Source organism: Pristis pectinata, chromosome 8 (assembly GCF_009764475.1).
Source record: "Pristis pectinata isolate sPriPec2 chromosome 8, sPriPec2.1.pri, whole genome shotgun sequence".
Classification (NCBI taxonomy): Eukaryota; Metazoa; Chordata; class Chondrichthyes; order Rhinopristiformes; family Pristidae; genus Pristis; species Pristis pectinata.
The window spans coordinates 51,352,942-51,380,062 of NC_067412.1; the positions used below are offsets into that span (position 1 = coordinate 51,352,942).

At 38.4% G+C, this 27,121-nt stretch overlaps 1 protein-coding gene across 7 annotated transcripts in view; it reads right to left on the reverse strand.

The window, feature by feature from the left end:
- klhl13 (kelch-like family member 13) overlaps positions 1-27,121 on the reverse strand; it is a 177,674-nt gene that overhangs the window by 70,675 nt on the left and 79,878 nt on the right. Inside the window, exon 1 of one of the 7 annotated variants that reach the window (XM_052022025.1) lies at positions 6,391-6,796. The exons of 4 other annotated variants lie outside the window; for them this stretch is intronic. In XM_052022025.1, coding sequence (XP_051877985.1) covers positions 6,391-6,470 — 80 coding nt within the window. In that variant the 5' untranslated portion in view covers positions 6,471-6,796. Of the gene's footprint in view, positions 1-1,067; positions 1,183-5,775; positions 6,201-6,390; positions 6,797-27,121 lie in introns of those variants that run through there. 2 more of the 7 variants (XM_052022024.1, XM_052022023.1) reach the window with 2 other exon arrangements.

Genomic DNA, 27,121 nt, shown 5'->3' on the forward strand with positions numbered 1-27,121 from the left:
TAAGGCAGTCGGATGTGTTATTTCTCCAAGTCAGCAAGAAGATTCTCCATTACATACATAGATAGATCCATTTCTCATCATGAAGGTTTAAACCATCCCAGATTGTATGAAGATCATACTTGTTTTAAAATATACAGTTACATGGTAACACATGTGAATTTAGATGTCCTCCACTTTTGTTCCACAATCCTCATGTTACATGTGGTTGGTTTTATTTTTCCTTTAGTTTCTTATTTTTACACTCAGGCTATCAGGTGAAGTTTCAAAATATCTTTGCAATCACCCTCCTTAAATAATACATGCACCAGTTAGAATTATACAGTGAAAGATGGAAGAACAGAAATGTCTAAGGGCCAACAATGTGATTCATTAACCAACAAAAATCATCAGCAATTTTGACTGGAATAGGGACTGATAAGAGTTTTAACAACGGAATCTGAAGAATGAAAAATAATACACTAGTGATTGACAGAGAAACAGGTTTCAATTCATTAAGAAAATTTATAAATTTGTTAATCACCAAAAACAAAAGAAATGAGAAAACCTCAATTTAATGAATGAAGATAAAATAAAATCGGAAAACTAATGATTTAGAAATCAGGATAAGATCAGTTTTAGAATCTAGGATCTTCTGAATGTTATAAACAGCACATAGGTTGAAGGACTTGCCACTAAGGACCTCCAAACAGAAATATATTTACTTATGATTACAGTGTTACCAAACAAAACCAATATTGAATGAATTACAATAAAGGTCAGCAGACATAATAATATGATAGTAGCAGATGATCTCATTTTTAAATCAAGGATTGATGGGCTGGGTAGAGCAACAGAGATAAAGAAACAAAGATAATATCCTTGCCCCTACTGGCATTAGTCCAACTCACCCAGAAGTTTAAAACTTAATGCTTATTTACCACTTGTTTTAAGCAATGGATATATGACACATTGGTGAACATGTTACTTTTAGTAAGGACAATTTATAGAAAAGATTGGCACAAACCAAAGATGTCATGAATCAGAGACACTATACTTCAGATATAGTTGATATATTAGAAAAAGCATACCTCTCACAAAATGAGCAAAAATAGACCATTCTGCTCTCCGAGTCTCTCCCTCCTCCTTTCAAACAGCTCATAGCTGATAGGTTTCTCAGATCTGCTTTTGATCTAGAGTTCATCATATTCCTGTACAACAAACTCTATCTATCATGGTCATAGAAGAGTCAAATGACTGAGCAGCTAGTGCCTTGTGGAACAGCATGACTCTGAGTTTTACAACTCTATTTGTAGCTCTTCCTGGTTTCAGTCACAAATGCGCTAGATCTAATTTTCAGTTGATACACCTTTGCTTGAGAAATTCCAACATAGAAGATAGATTCTGTTTACTCTATCTTGTCCTTGCATCATTTTTAAAGCCTTCATTAGAACACCCTCCAACTGTCTCTAAACCGAAAAGAATGCAAGATATGTTTGTACAAGCGGACCTAGCAATTCAGCACCCAAGCCCATGGTATTCTAGTGAATCTATGCTCCACCAGTCCAACTGAATTCTGTGCAAATGAGTCACCACTTCCTCCATTTGAAACACCTGCACTCGAGATGGGTCAACAGTCAAATCAAGTTTATTGTCATATGCCCAAGTACATGTATGCACAGGTGCAATGAAGAACAGATCAATACTGCATTAGTCCTTTTGATTTTACTTTACACCCATTCACTATCACATTTGTAGTTTGTGTACATTGATGTTTAATTCCTCCACAGCTTTAAGTCTGACAAAGTATAGATTTCTCAAAGCCAATGTGATTGACCTTGCAATTCCCCATATTGAATGCCATTTTCAATAGTGTTTATTGTATGCCCATCCATGGTTTATTTTCTTCTCTACCTTCACATTCCATCTTCTGTGTAGATTACTCAACCCTCAAAAGAATTAAAGAATTGACCTCCCCATGTTTAATATCACACTCTTACTGTTATATTTCAACTGCAACATTAAGTTCACTGTTACTGGCTTGTAACCCTATATCCCAGGTTGCTTTTTCTTTACATTTCTTTCCTGTTTTTTTCCCATCCACAAAAGGATTCAACATTAATTCAACTGTACCACTACAGTATGAGTAACAATGGAGGTAAGAGATAAAGAAATGTACATAAAAATGATAGAATCTCTATCACCAACCATAAATGGCTCAATTCCCATGGATAATGATGGATAACTGAGAGTTGACCTATGTTGCCTTGCACGTATGGCACAGCAGAATGTAGGCCACAAGAATAAAGTACAAACAAGAAGAACTAAGAGAGCAACTGTTTTTTTGTGCTATGCTTTATAACATAATGGAACAAATCGCTGCAATGAAATTACATTTCTGTAAATATTTTGTCTCATGAGGGTTTCAGTACATAATGGAAATGCTTCTGTGCAATAAGCATATGAAAGGATTTTGTTGCCATCTCCTAGATATTTCAATGGATAAATAGATAATCAAATTCTCAGACAAAATATCTTCACAAGTTGGAAGAAAACATGTTTTGGGGGATAAAGGGTTTACTCCTTCCCAACCATGCATCACATCTTGCCAAACAAATAATACCCCTTCATCTATATTCTGTCTCCCACCTCTCAACCAAACACCGACCTGTCACATTACTACTTTCCTTCAAGCTCATCCCTAAAATCATTTGTTCTGAATCAGATTATAATACATCCTGCTCTGGGTCAAAGTCCATTTTTGTGATTAACTCCGTGAACTGCCCAAGCACTTGTTTCCATATTAAAGCCACTTATCACACAGTTCACCTACAGCATCTTCCTCACCAACTGGGATTATGCGAGTGCTGTATATCTTTTGACTGTGTCCAAATGGTAATTGTTCTAAGGTGAGCTGGCTAGCTAGCTGGCTATTTGACTAGAGGACTTCACTAGCAATCTGGTGCCTTGTTCCCAATCAGCACACACAGTGAGGTTTCCAGTAATGGAATCAGCAATGAAAGGCTACCTGATTTTACTTCCAGTTTGGATTGCAGCTGGCATGTGAGATCACCTTTGTAGTAACTAGTAAACGTTTGAGCCTGCTTCTCCAAAGCATCCCCTGACTTTTTACATCGACTAAGGTGCTCATAGAACAATTAATCTACTGATTTAGCACAATTGCTTCTTCAACATAGATCATTAATTTATTCAGTCATTTCAAAAAATGGCATAAGGTATTCTTTAAGTGATAAAATTCATTCACTACAAAAGATTTATGTTAGAATTCACAAGGCATGGGGCTTTTAAGAACATAAAACAAAGATTTGATTACAAGATTCTACAATAAGCAGTGCTACTTTGTTTGCAAATATTATTTGAATCCAGAAAAAAAACATTTGTTTTTCTATAAACACAAGAATTCAAAGAACCTTCTCCATTCTGTGCATATACTCAACACAAATTCATTATTATTCATGAGGCAGATTACCGAAAGAATACATCACACTTTATATTCCACACAAATCCAAAATCAGCTGGAGTAGAAGTTTTGAAAGTAACAGTCTGTCTAAAGACTGCTTCACCCTCCTGATGTTCTACTCTCTCTCCTTAGCTTCCTACATTACAGCAACTGGGGCTGCTGCAATGCCATTGAGAAAATTAGAACAAGGGGCATCATCTTAAAATTTTCACATCAAGACTTCTACAAATATCTGAAAAAGGTTACTTTCAAATCTAAGTTTTCCAGTTTATAATTTGGCACATGTAGAAGAAAAGGCATGATGTATGAAAGATTTGCAATATTTGCAATCTGTAACACAAAATCAATCAATCTAATAAGGAATAGTATTCCTATGTTTTTGTATTCCAAGTCCTCAAGTTTATACCACTACTTCTCTTCATTCCACAATCAGGTCACAAGAATAAAAAAAATTGTTAAATATGAAAACTGACAGCAATAGGTTGTTGGGAGCATTAAAAAAAATGACCTTACTTGGTTTGACAACTTATAGATCACAGGACTGCTAGAGAACACAATGTGGATTTGAACCAATTTCTAAAAGGTGCAGTCAATATTCAACAGCAAATTGCCATTACAGTTCTTGACATGCATCACCTATATAATAGCAGTAGATATATATAAATGTTTTAGATGTTGGACTACTTAATAAAAATAGATACTAAGGTCATTCAGCATTCCCAAGCACACCAATTCTGCTCAGTTTCTAGTAATGACTTCTTACTTTTCTTATTGCACCAATCTAATATTTTAACTCTGTTTCCAGCTGTGTTTTAACAAGCTGTCTGAATTCTATCAGCATGTTTTTGTAATCTCTGAGACTTCTACCCTGGCCCTCAAAAGTCAATCCCATGCTTTGTTTCCTGGTACACTGCAGTCATAAATAGCTCTCAGCACAAGTCACAGGCAAATCATTTGTTCCACACTCCCATCAACTTTGAATGAGCAATAATTGATGAGTTGATATCCAAGGGTCTATATTCAATGTTTCTCTCCCTGGAAAGATGTGCTTTGATTGGATTTATGGAAGTTAAAAAACAAATAAAAGTGGTATCAGTGCATTGAGTAAATTGTATGTGGATACATTGTTGTGACATCTAGCAAGAATGAGAAAAATATGGACCACATGATATTTTAATACCTTTTGACTTTTGCCTCACAGGTCTTATCAGTATTAGTGAAATGAATGCAGGCACCAATTTTTTTTTGTCAGGTAACATTTTATCAGTTATTCCAAACAATCTAGAAATACCTCCACTAAAAATTATAGTAATTCCCAAAATTTCTGAGGAAGAAAGTCCATATTACAATCTGATATTTACCTACATGTCTCGATCAATAAATTCCTGCATAAATTTTCAGAGAAGGAAATCTTAAATTGGAAATATGTTCACAAAAAACATGAAATGAGTTATTAAAAGAAACAAATTGTTTAAATGAATTATTTAGTTTGATGCAATCTAAACAATATCAAACCACAAATTAGAAACAAAATAACCAAACATCAGGGAAACTGGCCTCCCATGTATTATACACTGTCTATACCAAGTCCAAGCAAAGTCACCTCATTTCAGAGCTCTCAGCCTTTACATTTACAGTCAAGAAAGAAAGCTGAGCCAGAGCTTTACGAGAAATTACCTGACACGTTGTCATGACCCTATGTCACCTCTGTCCTTAAATATGTAAATAACTTATATTAGCGAAAATCTGCTTCTTGATTTTTTTTTAAAGCTGCATATCCAACCACCAATTTTTCAATTTGAAAATTGTTTAATGGAAACTGATCCAGATGCTTTAACTCAAATTCTCGCATGCGCACGTGCCAAAGCAGCAAGATACGACGTGTCAGAAGATGAGTAAGGATAAAAAAGGATTCAACAATCCAACCAGGACACCTGGTGGCATTTTGTGGTAAAATAAAACAAAATTAAAGAACGGAATGCAGGGATTGAGGCTAATAACAATGAGACTGAATTAAAGGCATTGTTGCAATAAATGATCAAGTGTCAGATGCTGCACAATGCAGTACATTTCAAATGTAGTCATTTAATACATTTAGCCTTAACCTTAAATGGTATTTGGCAGCATAAATCCTCACAAAACAAAAGCATCAAGTGCATGCAGTTCATACAATCTAATACATTTTAGTTGTCAGTACTGATCCATCAACCCAGTAATTAATGCTAGAAAGTGCATTAATGAATAATTCACATTATACTACAGAGCACCCACTTGCAAAACCATACATCGTTTTCGGAAGCTGGCACTTGAGAACTTACATGTATGCCGGAGTCAGTGTTGTCGTCCTAGACGGCTTAAGCATAGAAACTGGGAATTTCCAGTTAGTGGTGTTGCTCGTTTTCCATTTCAATGGCATGTTGTTATAAAAGGTACTACGATACCAGAGACAAGCATTTCCAAAACAGACTTACAGCTATGAGCTCCATACCAGACAAGACTGATCACAGTGGCTGCTGCTTAGAACACGTGAATAATTCTGGCACTGCTCTTAAGCTAATGTTTTTGATTGCTGTATTTAGTGAAACAGGGGTGAAAGGCATTCTCTTTTTCCAATCCCTTTGTCTCCCTGAACGTACAAGATATGGTTTCTATCGCGCTAACTCAACAACAGTGCCTCCGTGTTCAAGAGAAGCTCCGATGCAACACGCAGACCGATTCTCGGGAGCAGCATATCAGGGCTTTGTTTACCAGCACACAGCCAGAATAAGATAAGGGCTGCAATAGCAGTACAACCTGTACAATGCTCTGCAATGAAGCAGTAAATCATTCACAGTTTACAACTATCATTTTAGTAAGATTTTTTTTGAATAGCTCTGTAGAAGATTAAAGAAAACACAAAAGGATCATGTGATATATCTGAGTCATCAACATACCTACTCAGAATACACTTGTCATCCTCTGTAAATTCTTCTTTTGGACTGCAACAATACAAATGGGATATAAATTTCAGCATAGCCCTGGGCCACTGTTAATAGACATCAGGGAACAAATTCAGCAGCCTGATTTTCTCCCATGAAACCTCCATCCAAACATAGCATCAATGCTATTATGATAAAAAGCCTTTCCCCGTTCTAATAGTCCATCACACAGCCATAATGTAGCGTCCAAGATTTCAAAAAATCAGAACTGATGCAATTTTCAAGATGCCGTCTAGTATCTGTTCAGTTTGCTTTTACTTTTCACTTATTGCTTGCTGAGCACCATCCTCAAACACCCGAGTATTTTACAACATGCTGTATTATATGGCTATCATTCTGTATCTTCTGCGGGGAACATGGATTGCTTGCAGTATGTTCCAGCAGTCACAATCAGCAGTGCTGCTAACGATCTGATTCAACGGCTCTCGAATACCTCATCAAGCACTTGAAGTTGTGGCAGAGCAGTTGGTCAAGCAGGTGGCCACCTGGGATCACTCTGCTGTTCCGTGGTCTGTTGTGATCCCAGAGGCTGGTGAATTCCTAATGAAAACACGCAGGGCATGTGGCTTCTTAAGAGCGAGCTCAGAAAGCTACATATTAATATTTGACCAGCCTCATTCTTTAAAATGATTACTGATTCTGTTACTTTGAAAAGGGATTGCAACGTCCCTCAGAATATTTTGTACTCTTTTTCAAATATTTGCAAGACATTTATTTAATTTCAATAAAGCAGAATATAATTATCAAATATCCAAACATATGCTACAAATTTCCAACAATTTACTTCCATATCTGCAGTGAAATATAAACTGCAAATAGAACAGGCACAATTTGATCTGCAACTTGTCCCAAGGGAAATGCTTATATTAATCAGGACCAATACAAGACATGATAATAACATGAAAACTAATTATAATTTCAACACTGATAAAAAAATTAATGGACTTATACTACAGTGGTGAAATGAGGTGACTTTGTTTGGACTTGGTATAGACAGTGAGAAGTGCATTCACTCCAAACAAACATTGTATTTATAGTCAAGTGTGCCTCAAATCTGGTATCAGAGCATGACCTGATATCAAAATCAGTTTGGACCTGAACATAAACTTAAACATTGGTGCAAAACTAAAACCACTTGGCATAGGGACTAACTGTATTGTAAATACATTTACTCCATCAAGCTGCAATAACAACAAAAGCACAATTCTCCTAATTCAGCAGCCTGATTTTCTCCCATGAAAGCTCCATCCAAATATAACCTCAATGTAAAATGATTAAAAATCTTTTCCCCAATCTGCTATTATTTTCTTCTTCAGATATTAACACTGGCAGTTAAAAGCTGCAGAACTCAATTCTGTGGTAACTTAACGGCAATTGTATCACAGTGTAATTTACTCTATGTATTTTTGAGTGAAGATTTTGTGCAGGTCATAAAACAGTTTGGAACCAATGGCACAAGCAGAACAGGGCAGGCATGGTAGTGTAGCAGTTAGTATAACGCTATTACAGTGCCAGCGACCCAGGTTCAATTCTGGCTGCTGTCCGTAAGGAGTTTGTACGTTCTCCTGTGTGTTTGCATGGGTTTCCTCCAGGTGCTCTGGTTTCTACCCACATTCCAAAGACGTACGGGTTAGGAAGTTGTGGGCATGCTATGTTAGCGCCAGAAGTGTGGCGACACTTGCAGGCTGCCCCCAGAACACACTTTGCAAAAGGGGTATTTCACTGTGTGTTTCGATATACATGTAACTAATAAAGATATCTTATATTCCACAGTGATATAAGAATCTCTAATGATAACACTCAGGCCTTGTATCTCACTAGTTTCAGTTAAGTGCAAAGATCAGAGAAGTTGGGTTCTTTTTTATAGATCAGATAATGTTAAAAGGAGATTTAATACAGGTGTTCCAAATTATTGAGAGTTTACATAAAGGAAAATGAGAAATAATTTTCACTGGTAGGAACAATGCTAACCAGAGAATATGGATTTAAGAAATACAGTGCCTCTTTTCATGAGCCACACACACACACACAATGGGTTGGAATACATCCTGCTTTGCTGTAGGATTCTACATCGAGGCTCAGTTCAGTACCCATGACCTTAATATTGTTAGTAATGAGACAAAGCTTACTCTAATTTAAGTTGTGGCCCAGTCAATGAAAATAGCTCACTCTGCATATATGAACTAAGATAAGAATAAAACTGGGGGAGGAAACAAGACTAAGATTTATTGGTATACTGCAACAGTAGCACAATAATCCACAAAAAATACTTTATCAAAATTCTATACAAGCCAGTACCTTTCATTTTGCACCAAGCTATTTGCAAATTCACTTCACATTGCATAATCATGACAATACACTACATTCCTTAAGGCTTATAGCCACAGCTTTTACAAGAATCTGCAAGGTGATGGTGTTTTCACTTAATGTAATTTCCCCTTGAACAGAAAGAAAAAGGCAAGGCAAAAAGTTCACTAGATGAATTTTGGGAATGGCAGGACTGCCACATGAGGAGAGATTAGTTGACTAGGTTTGCATTCACTAAGGTTTAGAAGAATGAAACTGGACAGATTGGATGCAAGGACTCAGGTGTCTAGAATAAGGGGTCTCAATCTGGGGATTTGGGTTAAGACATTTAGGACTGAGATTAGGAGAAATGTCTTTACTCAGATGGTGAAATTGCAGCATTCACTACAGCAGAGGCCAATAAAGACCAAATCACTCAATACATTTAAGGAGATAGATAAGATTTCTAGACTCAAGCACTATGGGGAGAGAGTGGGAATATGATATTGAGACAGATAATCAGCCATGATCACAATGAATGGCAGAACCATTTGGAAGGGCCAAATGGCCTACTCCTGCTCCTATTTTTCTACATTCCTATGTTCAATGTTGTATGTTTTATGAATGCAAGTCACAGTAAATGAGCAATGTTCATTATGATAAAGTGTACTTTAACAATTTGCATCACTAGGTTGAAGTGCTGTCCTGCAGGTCCATTGTTTGGGAATTTGGGTATGGACCCAGTATAATTTTGGGCTCCACGTTGCTCATAAGTGATCCTGTCAGGTAAAATTCAGTGCTAGAAATGCAAACTGCCACACACACACACACACTTTATATTTGGGAAAGAACTACTGTCTAGAATAATAAGTGATGTGTATCAATATATACCTATCTGGGTGCTAATTTTCCAACCATGGCAAAACTGAATTAACTTTAAGCTTCAGGTTCTGTCAGAGTCATGGACGCAAAACATTAACTCTACTTTTTTCTGTCCACAAATCCATTTGATAGCTGCTGAATGTTTCCAGCTTTTTCTAATTTGAATTTTGATCTGCTAATAAGGGTACTGGAATCACAGCATATTGAAGGTAAGTTACCTAACAAAATACCAAAAACATATGCATCAGTTAGTACTTAAAAAAACTGAATGATTCACCATAACATTGTTTGTGCAATAAAAAGAGAAAATCCTGGGAAAACTCAGCTCTGACCTGAAATGCTACTCATTTCTTTCTCCACAGATGCTGCCTGTCCAGCTGAGTATCCCTAGCATTTTCTATTTTTATTTCAGGTTTCCTTCATCTACAGGTTTCTATTTTTCGATGGTGTGTGCAAACTTTACTTGAATAAAAATGCCACAAAGCATACAAATCCAAAGGTTCTTCCACATAGTATGCTGTGTAGGGTGCCTAAATATAGTTGTCCAAAGGTGAATTTGTATTCATTTGTAAAAGGTATCAGTAATATCAACTTGCATTACAAGTGAAATAGCACAAATCAAACTAAACATCAGATATTATTTCAAAGTCTCACTGGAAACAGGAACTAGATTAGCTTATTCAACAGAATACGCCCTGTGATTTCCCAAACCCTGTAATGATTTTGACCCAAAGATACGTGGAAGGTCTAAAACTCATTGCCTAAGGGGGTGATGAAGGCAAGAAATCCAGCTGTATGTTTAAAAACTACCTAATCAAGCATTTGAAGAGTTGTAACCTACAAAGCTCCATGGGAAATGGGATTAATTTAAATAGATTCTTTATTGACCAAAGTGGACATGACGAGCCAAACACCTTCCTTTCTGTGCTGTAAATTTCTATGATTTTATGAAGCTCAATGTACTTGAAACACATCCAAATTATTATAATCCATGTGTACCATCTAGCCCAAGACAGATGTTGAGTTCTCAACCAAAACAGTCAAAATCATGGAATTCCTCACCACACACCATTGTAGGATCAACAAAAGTGCATGGACCACAATGGCCACTATTGGCCCATACTGTTTAATTTCTTCCTGTACGACAAACCTGTCATTCCAGGAATCAAACTAGTAAACCTTGGCCACACTCCCTCTATCTCAGGTATTCTTTGGATACAGAGCTCAGACCTGCACAAAATGCTCCAGATACAGACCAACCAGGTCCCCACATAATTGCATCAATATGTCTCTATTCTTGTACTCAAATCCTCTTCCAATAAAGGCTAGCACACTGCTGGCCTTCCTAATTTGCTTGCAGAACCTGTATGTTAAATTTCAGTAATGTACATGCAGCTAGATCCCTTTGAACACTAGCATCTCTCAATATTCCACTACTTTAAAAAAACACTCTTCCTTTCTACTTTTCTACCAAGCTGCATTCGACCTTTCTTTTTATTTGCCATATCCTTGCTTGTCCATATCCCCTGAAACTCTGAATTCTCCTCACTGTCCACAGTGCCACTGAGATTTGCCCAAAAGGGATGCATTTTAGGATGCTAAGGAAGGTAGAGGTGGAGGGTGCCAAAAGTTTGGCAGAATCATTAGAATCTTCCATAGAGAGAAGCAGGTGCCAAAGGACTAGAAAACAGCAAATCACTTCAAATGTTTTGTATTAAATATATTCTGCCACTTGATCACTCAGCCAACCTTTGCATGTTTTGTTGCTATTACTATCCTGCTTATCATTTACCATACTTCCAAGCTTTATATCATCTGCAGACTTGGAAATTTTATATAACACCCATGTATAATTCACTAATATATATGAAAAATGCAATAGTGGTCCCAGCATTGGTCTTTAGAGAACACTGATGTCGAGCATTATTTAGTTCTTAAATTACTTCTGAAAGTCTATGGAAATGACATCTAATATATTCCCTTCGTCAACCTGCTTCTTTACGTCTTGAAAGAAGTCAGTGTTGTCAAACACTATTTTCCTGTAACAAGTGGAACTGGCTTTCTTTTATTAATTCAAACTTCTCCAAGTGTCTTTTTTTTCCAGTTATTGTTTCTAAAACTTACCCACATGCGAGGTGAAGATGACTGAAATGCACTTGCCTGTCGTGAACTTGCACTGCTTTACAATTTGCTATTTTCTAGTCCTTTAGAATCTTCCATAGAGAGAAGCAAGTGCCAAAGGACATGCAAGGATATGGCAAATAGAAAGAAAGGTCAAATGCACTTTAGTAGAAAAGTAGTTCTTAAAGGTTTTCAGGAACAAGATGACCAGGTATATCTGTACCTAAGTCTTTGAAAGTGCCAAAATATGTTGCAAAGGTAGTTAATAAACAAAATGGGATCCTGGCATTCATAAACAGAATCAGAGTTCTAAAGCAGGGAGCTCACGTCTAAACTCCAGTCTGCTCAGCTCAGGGTGTAAAGGTCTAAGAGAGGGGTCAAAAAAAAAGGTTGATGAGAATGATTCCAGGAATGAAGGATTGTGGCTCCCAATTATCAAATTTAAAACAGTGGGAATTGCCTCAGTGGACAATACAAAGAGTATTAATACAGAACAAAAAACATTAAAGGCATCAAAAATATTGCACAGTGCTTTGCTTATTTATTAAGCACAGAGTCATGTTTGCTCAATTCACTGATTGGCTAACTTTTTCTACTATTTATCCAAGGCACCCACATAAGCAGTATTTCATTCAAGCTTACAGCACCATACTTATTTACTGCGACACTGGAAGAGGCCATTTGGCCCACTGAGTCCATTTCATGTGCCAACACAGCAGTCACGCCAGTACCATCCTGCCTCTGCTTGCTGCTCATGTCCTTTACCATCCAAGGCAACACCTCAAGGCGAAAGACAACTTCCTTAATCTCAAGCTTTCTGAGTTCCGAGGTGGCTGATAAGCCAAAATGGGACTCAGGCTCTGCTACGTGGGGGGGGGGGGGGGGGGGGCAGGGGGGAATGGTGGGGAGGGGATTTGCTTAATGGGGCAGATGTGTGGGTACTTTGGGAGGCGGTGCGCTCCTCCTGCTGTTAGTACTGGGCTATTGACAACAGAACAAGGTTTTCTGTGCCGTCTTGAATGTTCCTCCTCCATTTTGAGCAGTCTTGGGGCAGGAATTTATGGGAGTCAGTGAAGACGTGATTCTTCTTCAAGGAGGCTTGAACTCTTTTCCAATCCTATTATTATTTTTGATGTTACAGGTATAGCCAAACACTTGTCCTTTCACCTCTTCCCTTCCCAACCCTGAGCTTCCCTTGGCCACTTTAATTCCCCATCCCATTCCCACTCTGACCTACTGGTCTGTGGCCTCCTGTACTGCCTCAGTGAGGCCCAATGCAAGTTCGAGGAACAGCACCTCATCTCCCGTCTGGGCATGTTGCAGCCTTCTGGACCCAATACTGCCTTCAACGACTTCAAGTAACTTGATTTCCCAGTCTGTATCAGTCACCCATCTGTAATATTAGCTCAGCTTGTTTTTCTTCTCCCTTCTTTTTCTTTTACATCTCTCTGGGAGTAGAGGACGTGTCCTGTCTGACCTGCTGGGCTTGTCCTCTTGCTCTGCGTTTCACAACTCCCAGGTTCTTTTGTCTATGTTCTCACCTTCTAACTGCTCCCATTCACTCATTGACCAGATAAGCTTATTTACAATTTATCCCCATGCTCACCCCAGGTTTACCCTATCAGAGACATCCCCCTCCCCCACCTATCACGCAGGTTAATCCTCTTCTTTTGCCTCCTTTTCAGTTCTGATGAAGGGTCTCTGATTTGAAAACTTCGACTGTTTCTCTTCCCACAGATGCAGCCTGACCTGCTGAGTATTTCCAGCCTTTTCTGTTTTTGCCCATTTTGTAAATCTGGTATTACGCATGCAAACAACATGGCCTGCCCACAGAAGTGCAATTGGGTCCTCAACATTGGGAACATTGACCAGAGAGCAAATGTCAATATTGGTCTTGTCAATGGATTGAAGATTTTGTAGAGGCTGCATTGGTGTCTCTTCAGCGTTGAGACACACTTGCTACAGCTGGCCAATGTCTCAGAAGGGAAGGATCATCACTGCTCAGTAGACCACAAGGTTTACACTGAGTTTGAGGTATTGATCTTCACCCACCCTTTTCCTCAGGACAACCAAAAGGTGCATGGTGCACTGGAGGCAAAGATGAATTTCATTATCAAAATCTGGTTTCATTGAGAGGTGGTGCTTGAGATAAAGGAAATGGTCCACATTTTCCAGGTAATATACTGATGTTGATGTAACCTTGGTTCTGGGACACGGCTAGCAGAGGTGAAACAGTTTCCCATTTGCTTGTAGATTAGTTCCAGTCCAGTGGAAGGCGAAATAAAGCACTTTCCACCACCCCCAACCCCATAGGATATGAACATTACTGCAAATTGTTTCTGGATGAATGATCCTTGATGGTTCAGTTATGTATATAGGGCATTGTAAAACCATATCAGAAATGATTTGTACAGGATTGGTCTCCTTTATTTAAAGGGACACTGCTTATTTGTTAAAAATATCTCAGAGAAGGTCTACCAGACTGATAACTGGAATAGGCACATTGTCTTTTTGAGACAGGCACATTGGCCTTTTGGGAAAGATTGAACAGACTTGGCTTGTACCTGCTGGAAGAGAGACAGGTGACTGTCGCAACACAAGATCCTTACAGGTCTTGACAGGGTGAATGCGAAGAGCATGTTTCCTCTTATGGGAAAATCTAGAATTGAGGTCACTGTTTGAAAATAAGGGGTCTCCTGTTTAAGAAAGACTAGGAGATTTCATCTTTTCTCCGATGGACATGAATCTTTCAAAGTTTCTTTCTTGAAATATAGTGAAAGCAGAGTCTTTGAGTATTTTAAGGTTGAGGTAAGATAGAAATTTGATAAGCAAAGGGGTGAAAGGTTACTGAGGGTAGATGAGAATATGGACTTGAGGTTACAATCAGATCAGTCATGATCTTATTTAATAACAGTGCAGGCTTGAAGGATCAAATGGCCTACTTCTGCTCATATGTCCAGAAACCTGACTGCTAGCTCAGTAAACTAACAACTACATTATTCGACCCTTGCTTAGAATTGCAACAAGAAAGATTGAGCAACGTTGGGGTAATGATGCTCTTGACTCCTTTACCAGAAAACCATCCAGAATGGCTTGATGGGAACCACCAGGAGATCCAAGAGCTAATTAAATGCAAATGCAAAATGTCCTTGAATTGCAAATTCCACCATGTCTCGAGGAAAAATGAATAATTCTCAGGCACCTGAAGACTAAGGTCCATGAAAATCCATGAGCTAAAGAACAGTGGAAAAAAACACAGGAGATCCAACTGTTCACTGATAACAATGATGGGCAATGATTCTTCAAAACTACTAAACCAACTTATCCTAAACACCTGAGGGCCAAGAACAGAGGAAAATTTATCAAGAATAGAGACAACCAGCGCTTGTTGGAAGAAACACTTTAAAGAAAACTCAACCGTGACTGTCCTCAGTACGAATGTCCTTGCCTCCATCCCACAGCCAAGTGCCCAGTGTTGCCTTGCCACCAGCCCAGAACAAGAGGTTGAAAGATGTAGCTGGAGACAAGATGTCCTCCTAAAGTCTGATGGGATACTTGACACTCTGACTAGATAAGATGCTGGGAACCATGAAGAAAGAAGCATAGAGAAGGAAGGTCAGTTTCAATGCGAGCAAGTAGAGTTGTGCTAACATAGCCCTGTGAACGATACTAATTGTTCCATTGTTCACCATCTTGAGAATAGGTTAAATAAATGAGGATGTTTGGGGAAGAAACAATTTTGCTGAATTGAAAAGCACTGGCACCCCTTACAATTAAAGAATTCTCTGGCCTAATGAAAAAATACATGTTCTTATTTAACCATCCTGGGTGTTGGGATGAATAATCAATATTGATGGGGCTCAGGACTAAGTTAAGGATGGAAAAGAGGAAAGGAAACAGATGTTCCTTATTCTTCAGTCCTTGAATGACTGACATCAGAACTGAGAGAGTCCAGGGCTGGGGCAAGAACAAAGAAAGCCTTAACAAGACTGGAAGAAAAATCATATTAAAGAAGGCCTGTCTGAGACATCGGTAGCGACAACCTGGGAACAACCCTCGCAAAAGAAAGCCCTCAGTTTGGAACTCAAAGACTACAACCCTGTTGGAAAGAGCCCAGCCAGTTTCATTTCACATGGATAGTCTTTAAGTCCAAGCCACGAGTCTTGTGATTTAATACAAGTGATACGTTGAAAAAGTAAGTCAAATGTGAAGTTGTTAGAAGTCAGTGTTATGCATTCATGCTTAACTCGAGTGTTAAATATTAAAATGTACTAAACCTTGGTTTGGAATCTCTGTTCAACAAGTCAGTTGATAGCCTAAGTAGTAATAGGGTCAACAAAAGCCTATATGCCAACTGAAAACTCAAGAGACAACAATATCCTCTTGGAAGAGGGATAGTTTAGTCACAAATTAACAATTAGGAAGAGAAAAAAATGCCCAGAGACCTTAGACACACAGGAATCATGACTAGTTTCAAGAAAGGAAAATAATTTGATTGTGATAAATACAGAGGGATGTCCCTGTTGTCTCCCTCAGTGAAAGTTATCAACAGTGTCTTCCTCAACACCATCCTGCCAGTTGCTAAAATACTATTCTCTGAATCGCCATGTGGGAACTCAGTCCATGGTTGCATTTTCAACATGTAAACAGCTCAGGTTATGAACAGTTCTCAGGAATGGAATCCTATTATAACTTGGGGAGAACCTGTATCTCCTTGAGGTTCATTACAATTCTTCTCAGTTCACTTCATTTCCAAGCTTCGTGAGAATGGCAAATTTGGGAATAATGTCCTGTACATCCAAATCCAAGTCATTAATGTATATTAGGAAAAGCAGTGGTCCTAATAATGACCCATGGGGAATCTTACAGTTACCTCCAGTCTGACAAACAACAATTCAAGATGGAGACACAAGAGACTGCAGTATACCAGCTATCTCCCCTCAGTTCAGATCCCTCCGCAGATGCTGCCTGACCCGTCGAGTTCCTCCAGCAGTTTGCTTTTTGTTCCAAGCAACGTTTCAATACTCTTTCTAGTTACTTAGCCAATTTTCTATGGATGCTTCTACTGTCCTTTTCATTTCATAGGCTTCAATCTTGATGTCAAGCCTATTGTGTGTCATGTTAGCAAATACCTTTTGGAAATCCATTTATGCCACATCAATTGCACTTCCCTCATCACACCCCTCTGCTACTTCAACATAAAATCACGTTAAAGAGGGAGGTGATTTGAAATGGTTCTGAAAATCCAGAAAGTACAACATAACTTTATTTATTTAAATCGGTTCAATACAATCAGAAAATCCAGTCTTAAATGCTTGCCATTTTGCTTTAAGGAGCCATTACACTGATGTCCAATTCCATCCTCCTCCTACCCCAGATGTCATGGAGTCATACAGCATGGAAACAGGCCCTTCAGCCCACCAATTCTACACTGACCATCAAGCACCCATCTACATTAATCCCACACCAATCTCATTTTATTCTCCCCATATTCCCATCAACTCTGCCCAGATTCTACCACTCACCTACACCAGGTGCAACTTACAATGGCCAATTAACCTACCGACTCACATATCTTTGTGATATGGGAGGAAACTGGAACACCTAGGGGAAACCCACAGAGTCACAGGGAGAATGGTAAACTCCACACGGACAGCACTGGAGGCCATGATCAATCCTGGGTCTCTGAGCTGTGAGGTAGCAGCTCCACTGGCTGCACCACTGTGCTGCCCAGAAGTGTTGCCACTGTTGGCATGGTTTAGACTGTGCTGACTCATTGGAATCACCACCATGCCGCAGTAGATGGAAGGAAAACCAGACAGAGTGTGTGATGTTGATCATGATCAGATATTTCTAGCCCACACTGAAAGTTCCTGACACTGGCCATTCCCACACTCTCCACTCTTCATTCATGCGCTTAACCTCTTGAACACTTCTCAATCACTTGAGCAAAAATTTGTTGGTTCCATTATAATACCCGATTTTGTTAACAGAATCAAATATCCCTCATTACTAGTTCTGTCCTTCTGTTGGCCAATTTATCATCCACCTCCTCAAAAGAGTTCACCTTTGACCACCATGTCTTCACAAACCGTCATCCTCCATCTTCTAAACTCTCTCTCCTGACTCAATCTTGGGAGCTGCCCATATCTCTGCTCCCTCCACACTTGTCCAATATTCCCCTTTCCTATCATTCAACTCCCACATTCCACCTTCAATAAACTTCTGCTCATCTAAAGTGCTCCTGACAGTATCCCAACAAGAGACAAGTCCCATCCCCACAGCGCTCCTCAATTTATTGGCTCCTAGGCCAGCAATGTCCCAAATTCAAATGTGTCACGTGTCCAAATCCTTCCTTATACCCTGATCTCCCTCCCTATATAATCTATACTACCTGTCAAGATTACTGCACTCATCCAATACTGGCCATTTCCCTTCATCCCACACTAGCATTCATGCCTTTAGTAATCTGGATTTTAACCTCGAGGATAATCACAATTAATGGTAGGGCATTGCAAGTGCCACAGAAGGTAGCAGGATTAGTGGAAAATGTGGTCAATGAAGTTTATGGAAAATTGCCCTGCATTGATCAAAGAGTAAAGTACAAGAGCACAAAGTCAAGTGGGAAATGTACAATGTAGATTAAGCCACAGCCAGAGAGTACACAGTACAGTTCTGGTCACCCCACAGTAGAAGGATTTTGATAGCACTATAAAGGATGCTAATAAGGTGACAATATTGCCAGGGTTGGAGAATTATTGTTATGAGGAGAAATTGAGAAGATTGAGACTGTTTGTCAGTGGACCATGAGCTAGGAAGTGGGGTTAACCTATGAAATTAATTTTTGGTCAGCATGAACACAATGGGCTGAAGGGCCCATGTGTTGTAAGTCACAAACATTCTGTGCAACACCCACGTTTAATTATAGCACCTTTACACAAAAATACATGGGTTTTGAACAAAAGCTGAAACTGAGCAATACTTAGGCTGGAGGTTGTGTAGTAGAAAGAGAGCTGTCATAGGTAAGGTCTTTTGCTGAGTCCAATCTGCTCTCTTAATTAACTGTGAAGGATCCCAAGGCATTATCTGTTGAGGAGCAAGGGAATTATCCTGTTGCTTTGGCCGATGTTTATGCCCCAAATAGAATCAAATGAAGTATTTATCATTTGTAGGAGTTCTGTCTGTGAACTAACCAATGTGTTTCTTACTTTACTTCAACAACTACACTTCAAATACACTTAATTGGCTGTGTAATGTTTTAGAACATACAGGATGCAAAAAAAGGGCATCAAATAAATATAAGCATTTCTTTCTTAAGCAAACAGATTACCAAAATCTTCTCTAAGAGAAAATATGTATGGTTGCACAGAGAATCACTTTCTCAAACCCTTACGAGTAATAACAGGCAACCATCTCTGTATGCCATTCCTGCACAAATCCTTGATGTCATTGGCAGACATATCAAACTAGATTCTTGTAAGCTGTTAAGTTTTATCAATATTAGCACCATGAGCTGGACCACAGTCTCACGGAATCTAAATACGAGGCAGTATAAAGGCTGCCTTTAAATGAAATGGTCCAGAAATTTTATTGCAAAGCACAACGGTTTTGTGTACTATGCTAACAATTTCATCTAAAATTCAATTGCTCCATGGATTCATTCTGCATGTCAGGAAACTTTAGCATTGCACTCCAAGCATTTGACTTGTTCACGCATGGGGTCCACTGCCTGTGCACGCAGTGACATTGATAGGCATGCAATGCACAGATCTTATAATTTTCGTAATGGATACTGCTGAGCCACAGTTACGGAATTCTCATAGTCCCAGTGATAAATTGCCATTGTTTATTAAAATGTTCTAATATAAATTCATTTGACAAAATAAAATTGTACAATGCATTTTGAAATTCAAGAAGGCGCAAGACAAATAATTGGAAAGGTTCCATTTACTTGATAACACTGATGCAAAGGAGTTTCATTTTGGACCACAGATTAGTTCAATTCTGAAATTTCACTTTGCTAATATCCTTCAAGGTCTTTAAACTCACTCCACATGGATCAATATTTTTTTGCTTACCAGCACACATCCCATTCCTACAACTCTATAATTATTTCCCTCCCTTAAAGTCTAATTTCTTGATTATCTCTCAGTGAATCCACAATAAGGCAAATTAACTATATAAAAGCAACATGGCTCCCCTTGCACTTCAACCAGGTCAGGATTTACAGCTTCTTAATTTTGATACAAAGTAACTTCAATTCACATCAATGTTGTTATTTTATACAACCCTAACTCATTCTCAAATTTATTCTCAGTACAAGTCACACCAATATGTCATTCTGACTGGGGTACAGTACAGAGAAGTACAAAATGTTTTGGTAACACTTGCAAAATTGAATTCTGGACTATGAACTTGAATAACAGGTGACATCACTCTTGCCTTTGAGTCGGAAGGTTACTGGTTCATTCAGCCTCTGGAAAGTTGAACTATTAACCAACGGCCAAGGTAAGCTGGTACAGCATACTGGTAAGAAAGTGGCCAATGTTATGTTTGTGATATGAATTTAAAATACCTTCAAGGTGACATTGCAGTCTGGTACTGGTGATGTATGTTTTGAAGATGAGTTTAGTCAGAGTCTCATGTCTGTTCAGCTGGACTTACCCAATTGCACTGGTGACTTCCTTTGCTCTCCTGGATAACATTTATTTCCAAAATAGACTTTATTCTACACAAAATCATGGAAAAGGCAGATATACTGTCATAACTTGCATTTCAGATTATTTTTCTAGATCTGCAATTGAGAACATGGAAAAAAGCACACAGACAAGAGGAACAAAGGCTTCCTCTGCCATTTCTAAAAGGTTACAACTGATCTTAGACTTTTGACTGAGTGATGCCCATATAAACTGATTACAATGGTGTTCAAAAGCTGAACATTGGCGCACCTCTTGAATAGACTATTTCAAAGATTGTGAGCAGCACAGTGGCACATCTGGTGGAGCCGCTGCCTCACAGCTCTAGTGATCTGAGCCAATTTAGGCCTCAGGGACTGTCTGTGTGAAGTTTGCATATTCTCCCTATGACCACATGGGTTTCTTCTGTGTCCCCCAGTTTCATCCAACATACCAAAAGCATGAAGATTGGTAGGTTAATTGGACAGTATAAATTGGCCCTAGTATGTTGATGAGTGATGGAATCTGGGGGTGGTTAATAGGAGTGTGAGCAGAGTAAAGTGGGTAAGAGTAAGGTGAGGGCAAAAATTGGTTTCAATGGTTGACATGGACGCAGTTGGTCAAAGGGCCTGTTTCGTCTGTTGCATCTCTCTGACTCTATTAACATTTTGGTGAGCGAAGAAATCTCAATTCATCCCAGTCCTAAATTACTTCATTCTGGGACAATGTCTTCTCTTTCTCAACTCTCCAGTCAGGAGAAACAACTTCTCAAAATTTACTGTTCAGTTCTCTTAAAATCTTATATCCTTTAATTTTAGCAATGCTTCAAGGTTCAGAGAGGCAGCCTCTGTGGTGGAACCTCTGGGGCTCTGTCTCCACCCACAGGCAGTCAGATAGAATGCATATGTCCATTACTCAGAACAAAGAAAGGCTTTATAGGTAACAATTTACTTTCAGAATGACGCAGAGGGCTTTACTGGCAACAAGGCACATTTGAAATGTAGTTACTGTTATAACATACATAATTCAGCAGGCAATTTACACACAGCAACCTCCCAATGACAGCAATATGATGGATAATAAAATACTATATTATTACTTAATATTGGCCCAGGCACAAACATTGGCCAGAACACCAACAAGAACTCTCTTGACCTTCTTCAAGATAGAGCCATGAGCTCCATGAAATCTATCCAAGAAGGTTAAGGGGCCCATGGTTCAACACCTCATCTGAAATATGACACCTCCAACAATGTAACACTTCCTCAGAACTGCGTCACAAGGTTTTCTGCACGCTTGCCTGAAGTGAGACTTAAACCTACAACTTTCCGATTAATACATGACAAGAATGCTATTCTAACCATGCCAGACACAGCTGCACCACCTGCCCTGAGACTGTTCTGAATTTTAATATCTTCATTAAAATTGGGTTTTGGTCGATTCTGCACAAATCGAGAGAGTGTTCTTTCCTAGTTACTTACAAACACTCATTTTCATTAAGAAGAAAATGGTTTGCAGCATTAGGAGGGAACAATTTCCATTTATTTGGGTCTAGTTTTGTTCTTATTTGTCTTCTCCTTTTATCTCAGTGAGTGGCCACTGTTGTTTTGCAATTATTACTTTTATAGGGATCACTACTTGTTATTTGTAAAACAAAAGTGACCACTGTCAAAGTTTCATTTCTGGACGTCATAAATCTTGAGCCTGCATCACACATTTGACCGGAATTCTTTCTATCCTAGTATTTAAATCTTTTCTATCAATGTGAAGAGAGATGCCCCATATGTCATATAAGCACTAGATAGTTAAAAGGGGAGAGGATGCCAAGGCTGAAGAGTCTATTATTCCAAATGTTCCTCAATAAATAAGTCAATTGCTTAACTATTTTTTCCATTTTGAAAAAAATCTGTCCAGCCAAATTTGCTTTCTCACTGACTGTTGTAGCAATATCACTGGCATGAATTTGCTTCACGCATCATCTGGATAAACTCGTTGCCTCATGCATCATCCAAATGTACCATTAACTGGTTGATTCAGCAACAGCTGCAACCATGCAATCCTCAGGGCCAGCTGTTTGGTCATAACGTGGCCCTCGGGTTAGCCTGAATTAGTGGACTCCATTATTTCGTATGGAAGCACTTCACCTCTCAATGGGGAAAGAATCTCTGCCAGTAGTGTTACAGAAATGCGCATGCAGACAGTGAGAGTTGACTCAAAGCTCTAAACACATCAGAACACGGACTTTATAAAAAAAACATTAAAGCATCAACATGAATCTTGGAAGTGCTCAGCAGGCCAGGTAGCATCTGTGGAGAAGTAAACAGAGTTTGATGATCTTTCAGTAGAACATCAAGTAATCAGTCTGAAACATTAACTATTTCTCTCTCCACAGATACTGCCCAGCTTACTGTTTTTATTTCAGATTTCCACCACCTGCAGAATTCTGCTTTCAACAAAGAGTAGAGGACACATTTAGATACTATCTAAAAATTGAGGTGAAATATTTCAAACAATAACTGTTTACTTATAACTAATTTTCCTTAAATTCTTATTATCACAGCTTACATTGATTAGTGCAGACAAATCTGGAGCTTAATCCCTAGAGCATTCAATGGAAAGCCACATTCTGAGTCCTACTTTTGGCACAGTTCCCATATATTTAGTTCTTTGTTCTACCCTTATTTTCATACATCTTCCCCTTTTATCTCTGGAGACCTGCCAATTTGCTTTCACAGGCATGCCTGCCTGCCTATTATTGCAAAAAAAAATCACAAACAGCCAAGTAACTTTACCACTCTTAAAGCCAGTTTTCTATTTCTGCTTCTATTGATCGCTTGAACCCAAAACTTCACTGTGACCAATTTCCCAAGAACACAATAAAAAAAAGGCATAATGTTTCAAAATAAATGTGCCCTTTCATTGTTTTTTGAGACTTCAGCTCAATAGAGCACTTAACATTAAGAGACAGGCCACCTATTGTATCTTCCCTCCAGTCAGGATAACTTGTGGGCATAGAGACAGAAAAAGGAAAAGGTGTTTTCCTTCGAGTAAAATCCCACCAATTCTGACGGCAACTATTAGGATAGCAAAACAGTGCTGAGGACATTATGTTTGATGGTCAGATCATGTTCTACAAAGACAAGTTTGAAGGACCAGTGGTCAGAATCTCAGGTTCCATAATGCATGAACTATGTTGGTTGTTTGGTGATTCTTTTCTTCAGTGTACATTCGACCTGTGGCACAGACTACTGGCTCTTGGTGCAACATTGATTTCCTTCAAGTGAGAACTGGTTCTATTTCCTGGGGGAAGGTAGGGGGCTGAAATGACCATTTATAAAATATAGGTAACATTTCCACAAAATTGTACACTGGACTTGATTTGACTGCCTAAAAGGATGGAAACAATTCAAGTTTTTTTCCTTAATTGGCCTGTGTTTCTTCATGTTTTTAACTCCTTGTGCAGGAGGTAACATTGCTTTCAGGTAGAGTGGGGAAAGCCTATATTGGAATTCACAAGGCAGATCAATCATGTGGAACAGACTAAAACATTCATATGATCCTTTTTTGTCTATCACCATTCCTATGTTTGTAGATTAATTCATCTCCTCAGGCAATGGTCACAAAGATGATTAAAATTTATACATGTTGAACATTAATTTTAATATGAGAAGAAAACGCTGGATCTCTCAAAATTCACATTTCTTCAACATTGCCCTACTTTGAACTCCCCAACCCCCACCCACCCCCAGTTCCTAAAGGTAACATTTTTTGGCAACAAAAAAATGTTGGTTGAATTTTCCCACAAAAGTGCTTCTTTTCCGCAATGCTAGTTTTTCTATAGATTCATCATATGAACTTCCTATTTCATTCTAAAACAAAGTCCAATAACTACCATGGAACCAAATTGAAATGCTCAGAATCAGTGCCCCTTCCAGTCAACTATACTTCATCACATTTTTTCCCCAGAATCCTATCAAGTGAGAGTGAAAGCACAATTCCAGTGAGAAAGCGGATTGATTAAAGCACAAAACTTTGCTGTAATAATACCACTGAGAAGTACCAGAAATGCTTCTAGCTAGAAATGAAACCTTATGATTTATACCAGCCATTTTCATACCTACCACTGAATTTTCAGGGTTGAAGTGGCACACACCTTTCATCAAAATTTAGAAGGCTACAATAGCTATGCTTTTTTAACAGGGAACTTCAGTAACTCCTTAACTCTGTTAACTATATGTGAACCATTCAGAATGAACTGCTATATTACTGTAAATACAAATATACCATTAAACTACAAAGTATATGGATTAATTGTAATACGTTTTACTTAAGGTACACTACTGTACTGCACATTAAACAGAATAGTGTTCTGAATATACTTCACATGAAGTATTAGCCAACTACTAATCTACAATAGAGGATTATGATTATGCTAAAATGCACAACTTCCTTAATTTACTTGAAATATTTCAATGGAATTCATAGAACCACCATATTGAGAGATACCTCAATTGCTTATTCTACTACAAACTCAGAATTAATGGTTTGCATTGATAATTAAGCTACTTCTGATTCTGTTATTTGTCAGGCTCAAGTATAGTTCTGCTGCATACACCCATAGTTCATTTTTTTCTCCTCACTTCAAATTGATTTGATCATCTTCGATGTTACAATTCAAGCCTTTGGTACGTTATTCGGTGCATCAACTTCTGAATCACAATCAAGTCATGAAATTGAAGCTATGGATCTAGTAGCAAATGAACTCTGAGGTAACTGGATTTAATTTCAATTTAAAAAATGTTATGTAAACATATGCAGCAATGCACATCGTTAGGAAACTCCTTTTCCAAAAAAATGAATGATGCATAAAATATCAGTTGGACTAAACTGTACAAGAATGAGCAAATTTGAACTCAAAATACTCAGTATGTGCATTCAGATCTTAAACAGAAAACCACAATTTCCTTTAGGTAACATCACTTAAAGCTACAAATTAGTTTGAAACAGGATTTGTCAGCCAAATATAACTACATGGTACTGATTAACTATGAGGGAGTGGAGCAGCGATAGAAATGGCATCTTTTGGAGGAGGTGTAAAACAAAGGTTACGTTTGCACTCTCAAATAATTAGAAAACATCCCCAACACTAATCAGAGAAATTTCTGTGTACTGGCCCACATTTGTACCTCAATTAACCTGACAAAAACATTTACCATTTATTTCATTTGCTGCTTGTAGGACTTTGCTGTGAACAAATTGCCTACACTGACGTATCAACACTTCTCAATTAATTCTCTTACATACAGTGGGATGTTATGGAAGATCTCAATGGATCTTCTTCCTTAATGTAATTGAACACGAGCTGAATTTCTTGATGGAATTTGCAGAGAAAACAATACCCTAAATCTGCAAGAACAAAAACTCCAAAATAATTCCAATTGCTTTCACTGGATAGTTTCCCTGGAGCATATAAATCAAAGAGCCAAGAGAAAATACTGGCAAAAGGAGACAGAGGTTTTACAATTTCAGAAAAATAAATACTGACAATGGTAAAGAATCATTTTTATTTGTAAAGTCACCCATAATGAGTCAATCGTGCTGTTCTGCTTCAAGTTTTAAACTATACAGACTGAATTTAAATTATAATTCCAAATACACTGCTTTTTTGGTGATACAGAACATGAGTGCTACATCTTGATCATATGTTAGATTTTACTTGAGATTCATTTTTGAGATCTATCTGATCAAAGAATAGAAATAAGTGAGGAGAACTAGGTAATTCAATTTCATCCAGTGTCCCTTTTAGCCTGCTAAGGAATGGGAAAATATATCTGAGTGAAATATACAGGCTAGGATGGGAAAGAAGCAAAACAACAAAAGATGTTAGCAACTAAATACCACAACCAACCATAGGATCCTGGTGAGCTTTGTTACAATACCCTTTATAATAAAGAAAAATGCACGAGCAATAGATATTTTCTAAATTAAGGCTGGATACAGGATGACATAATAAGGAATTCAAAATAGATGTTTTTTTTCCATAATTGTTGATTTTGCAGAAGAGAAACAAGGCTTAATTGTTTTAGTCAGCTGTCTTGATCCTGACAGCATCAGAAATGCAAGAAAAACAATGCATTTTTGAACGATACAATTGCAATGAATACTTGAAATGGATGACAACATTATGCCTTAAACTATAGCATACGATGCAAATGAGTGGAAATCGCCAAGTACAATACAAAATATCCATGTGGTTATTTCAATTATGGTATTATATTCCCTGAACAGTATGTGTTATTCTTCAGAAATTTCAGCCTAAAGTTGCAAACCCTAGTATATCATGGTTCCCCAAACAAAGTGGTAGGTTTTCAACTTGGTCTCAAATGGAAATGAAAGCTTGACACATTTTTCCATAGTAAATGGACAAAGCATCAGAGGGCCCTGCAGAGACTGAGACCAGGACTGAGGAAAGGCCAACCACCTCCCAAACCCCAGCCACAAGCCCTCAGGCCCCTCCCCAAGAGGAGTCATCAATGGAAGAGGGGATGACAGAGGGACAAGAAGGGGAATGGCAGGTGATGAAAAGGAAGAAGTCTCAGAAGACACGACCCAAGAGACAACGGGCTTCTGAGAGTAAAAGTAATGGGAAGTGTCACGAAACAGACAGATGCCAGCAACCTCTTCTTGTTGGAGGATGAAGTAAACATGGCAAACTGACAACG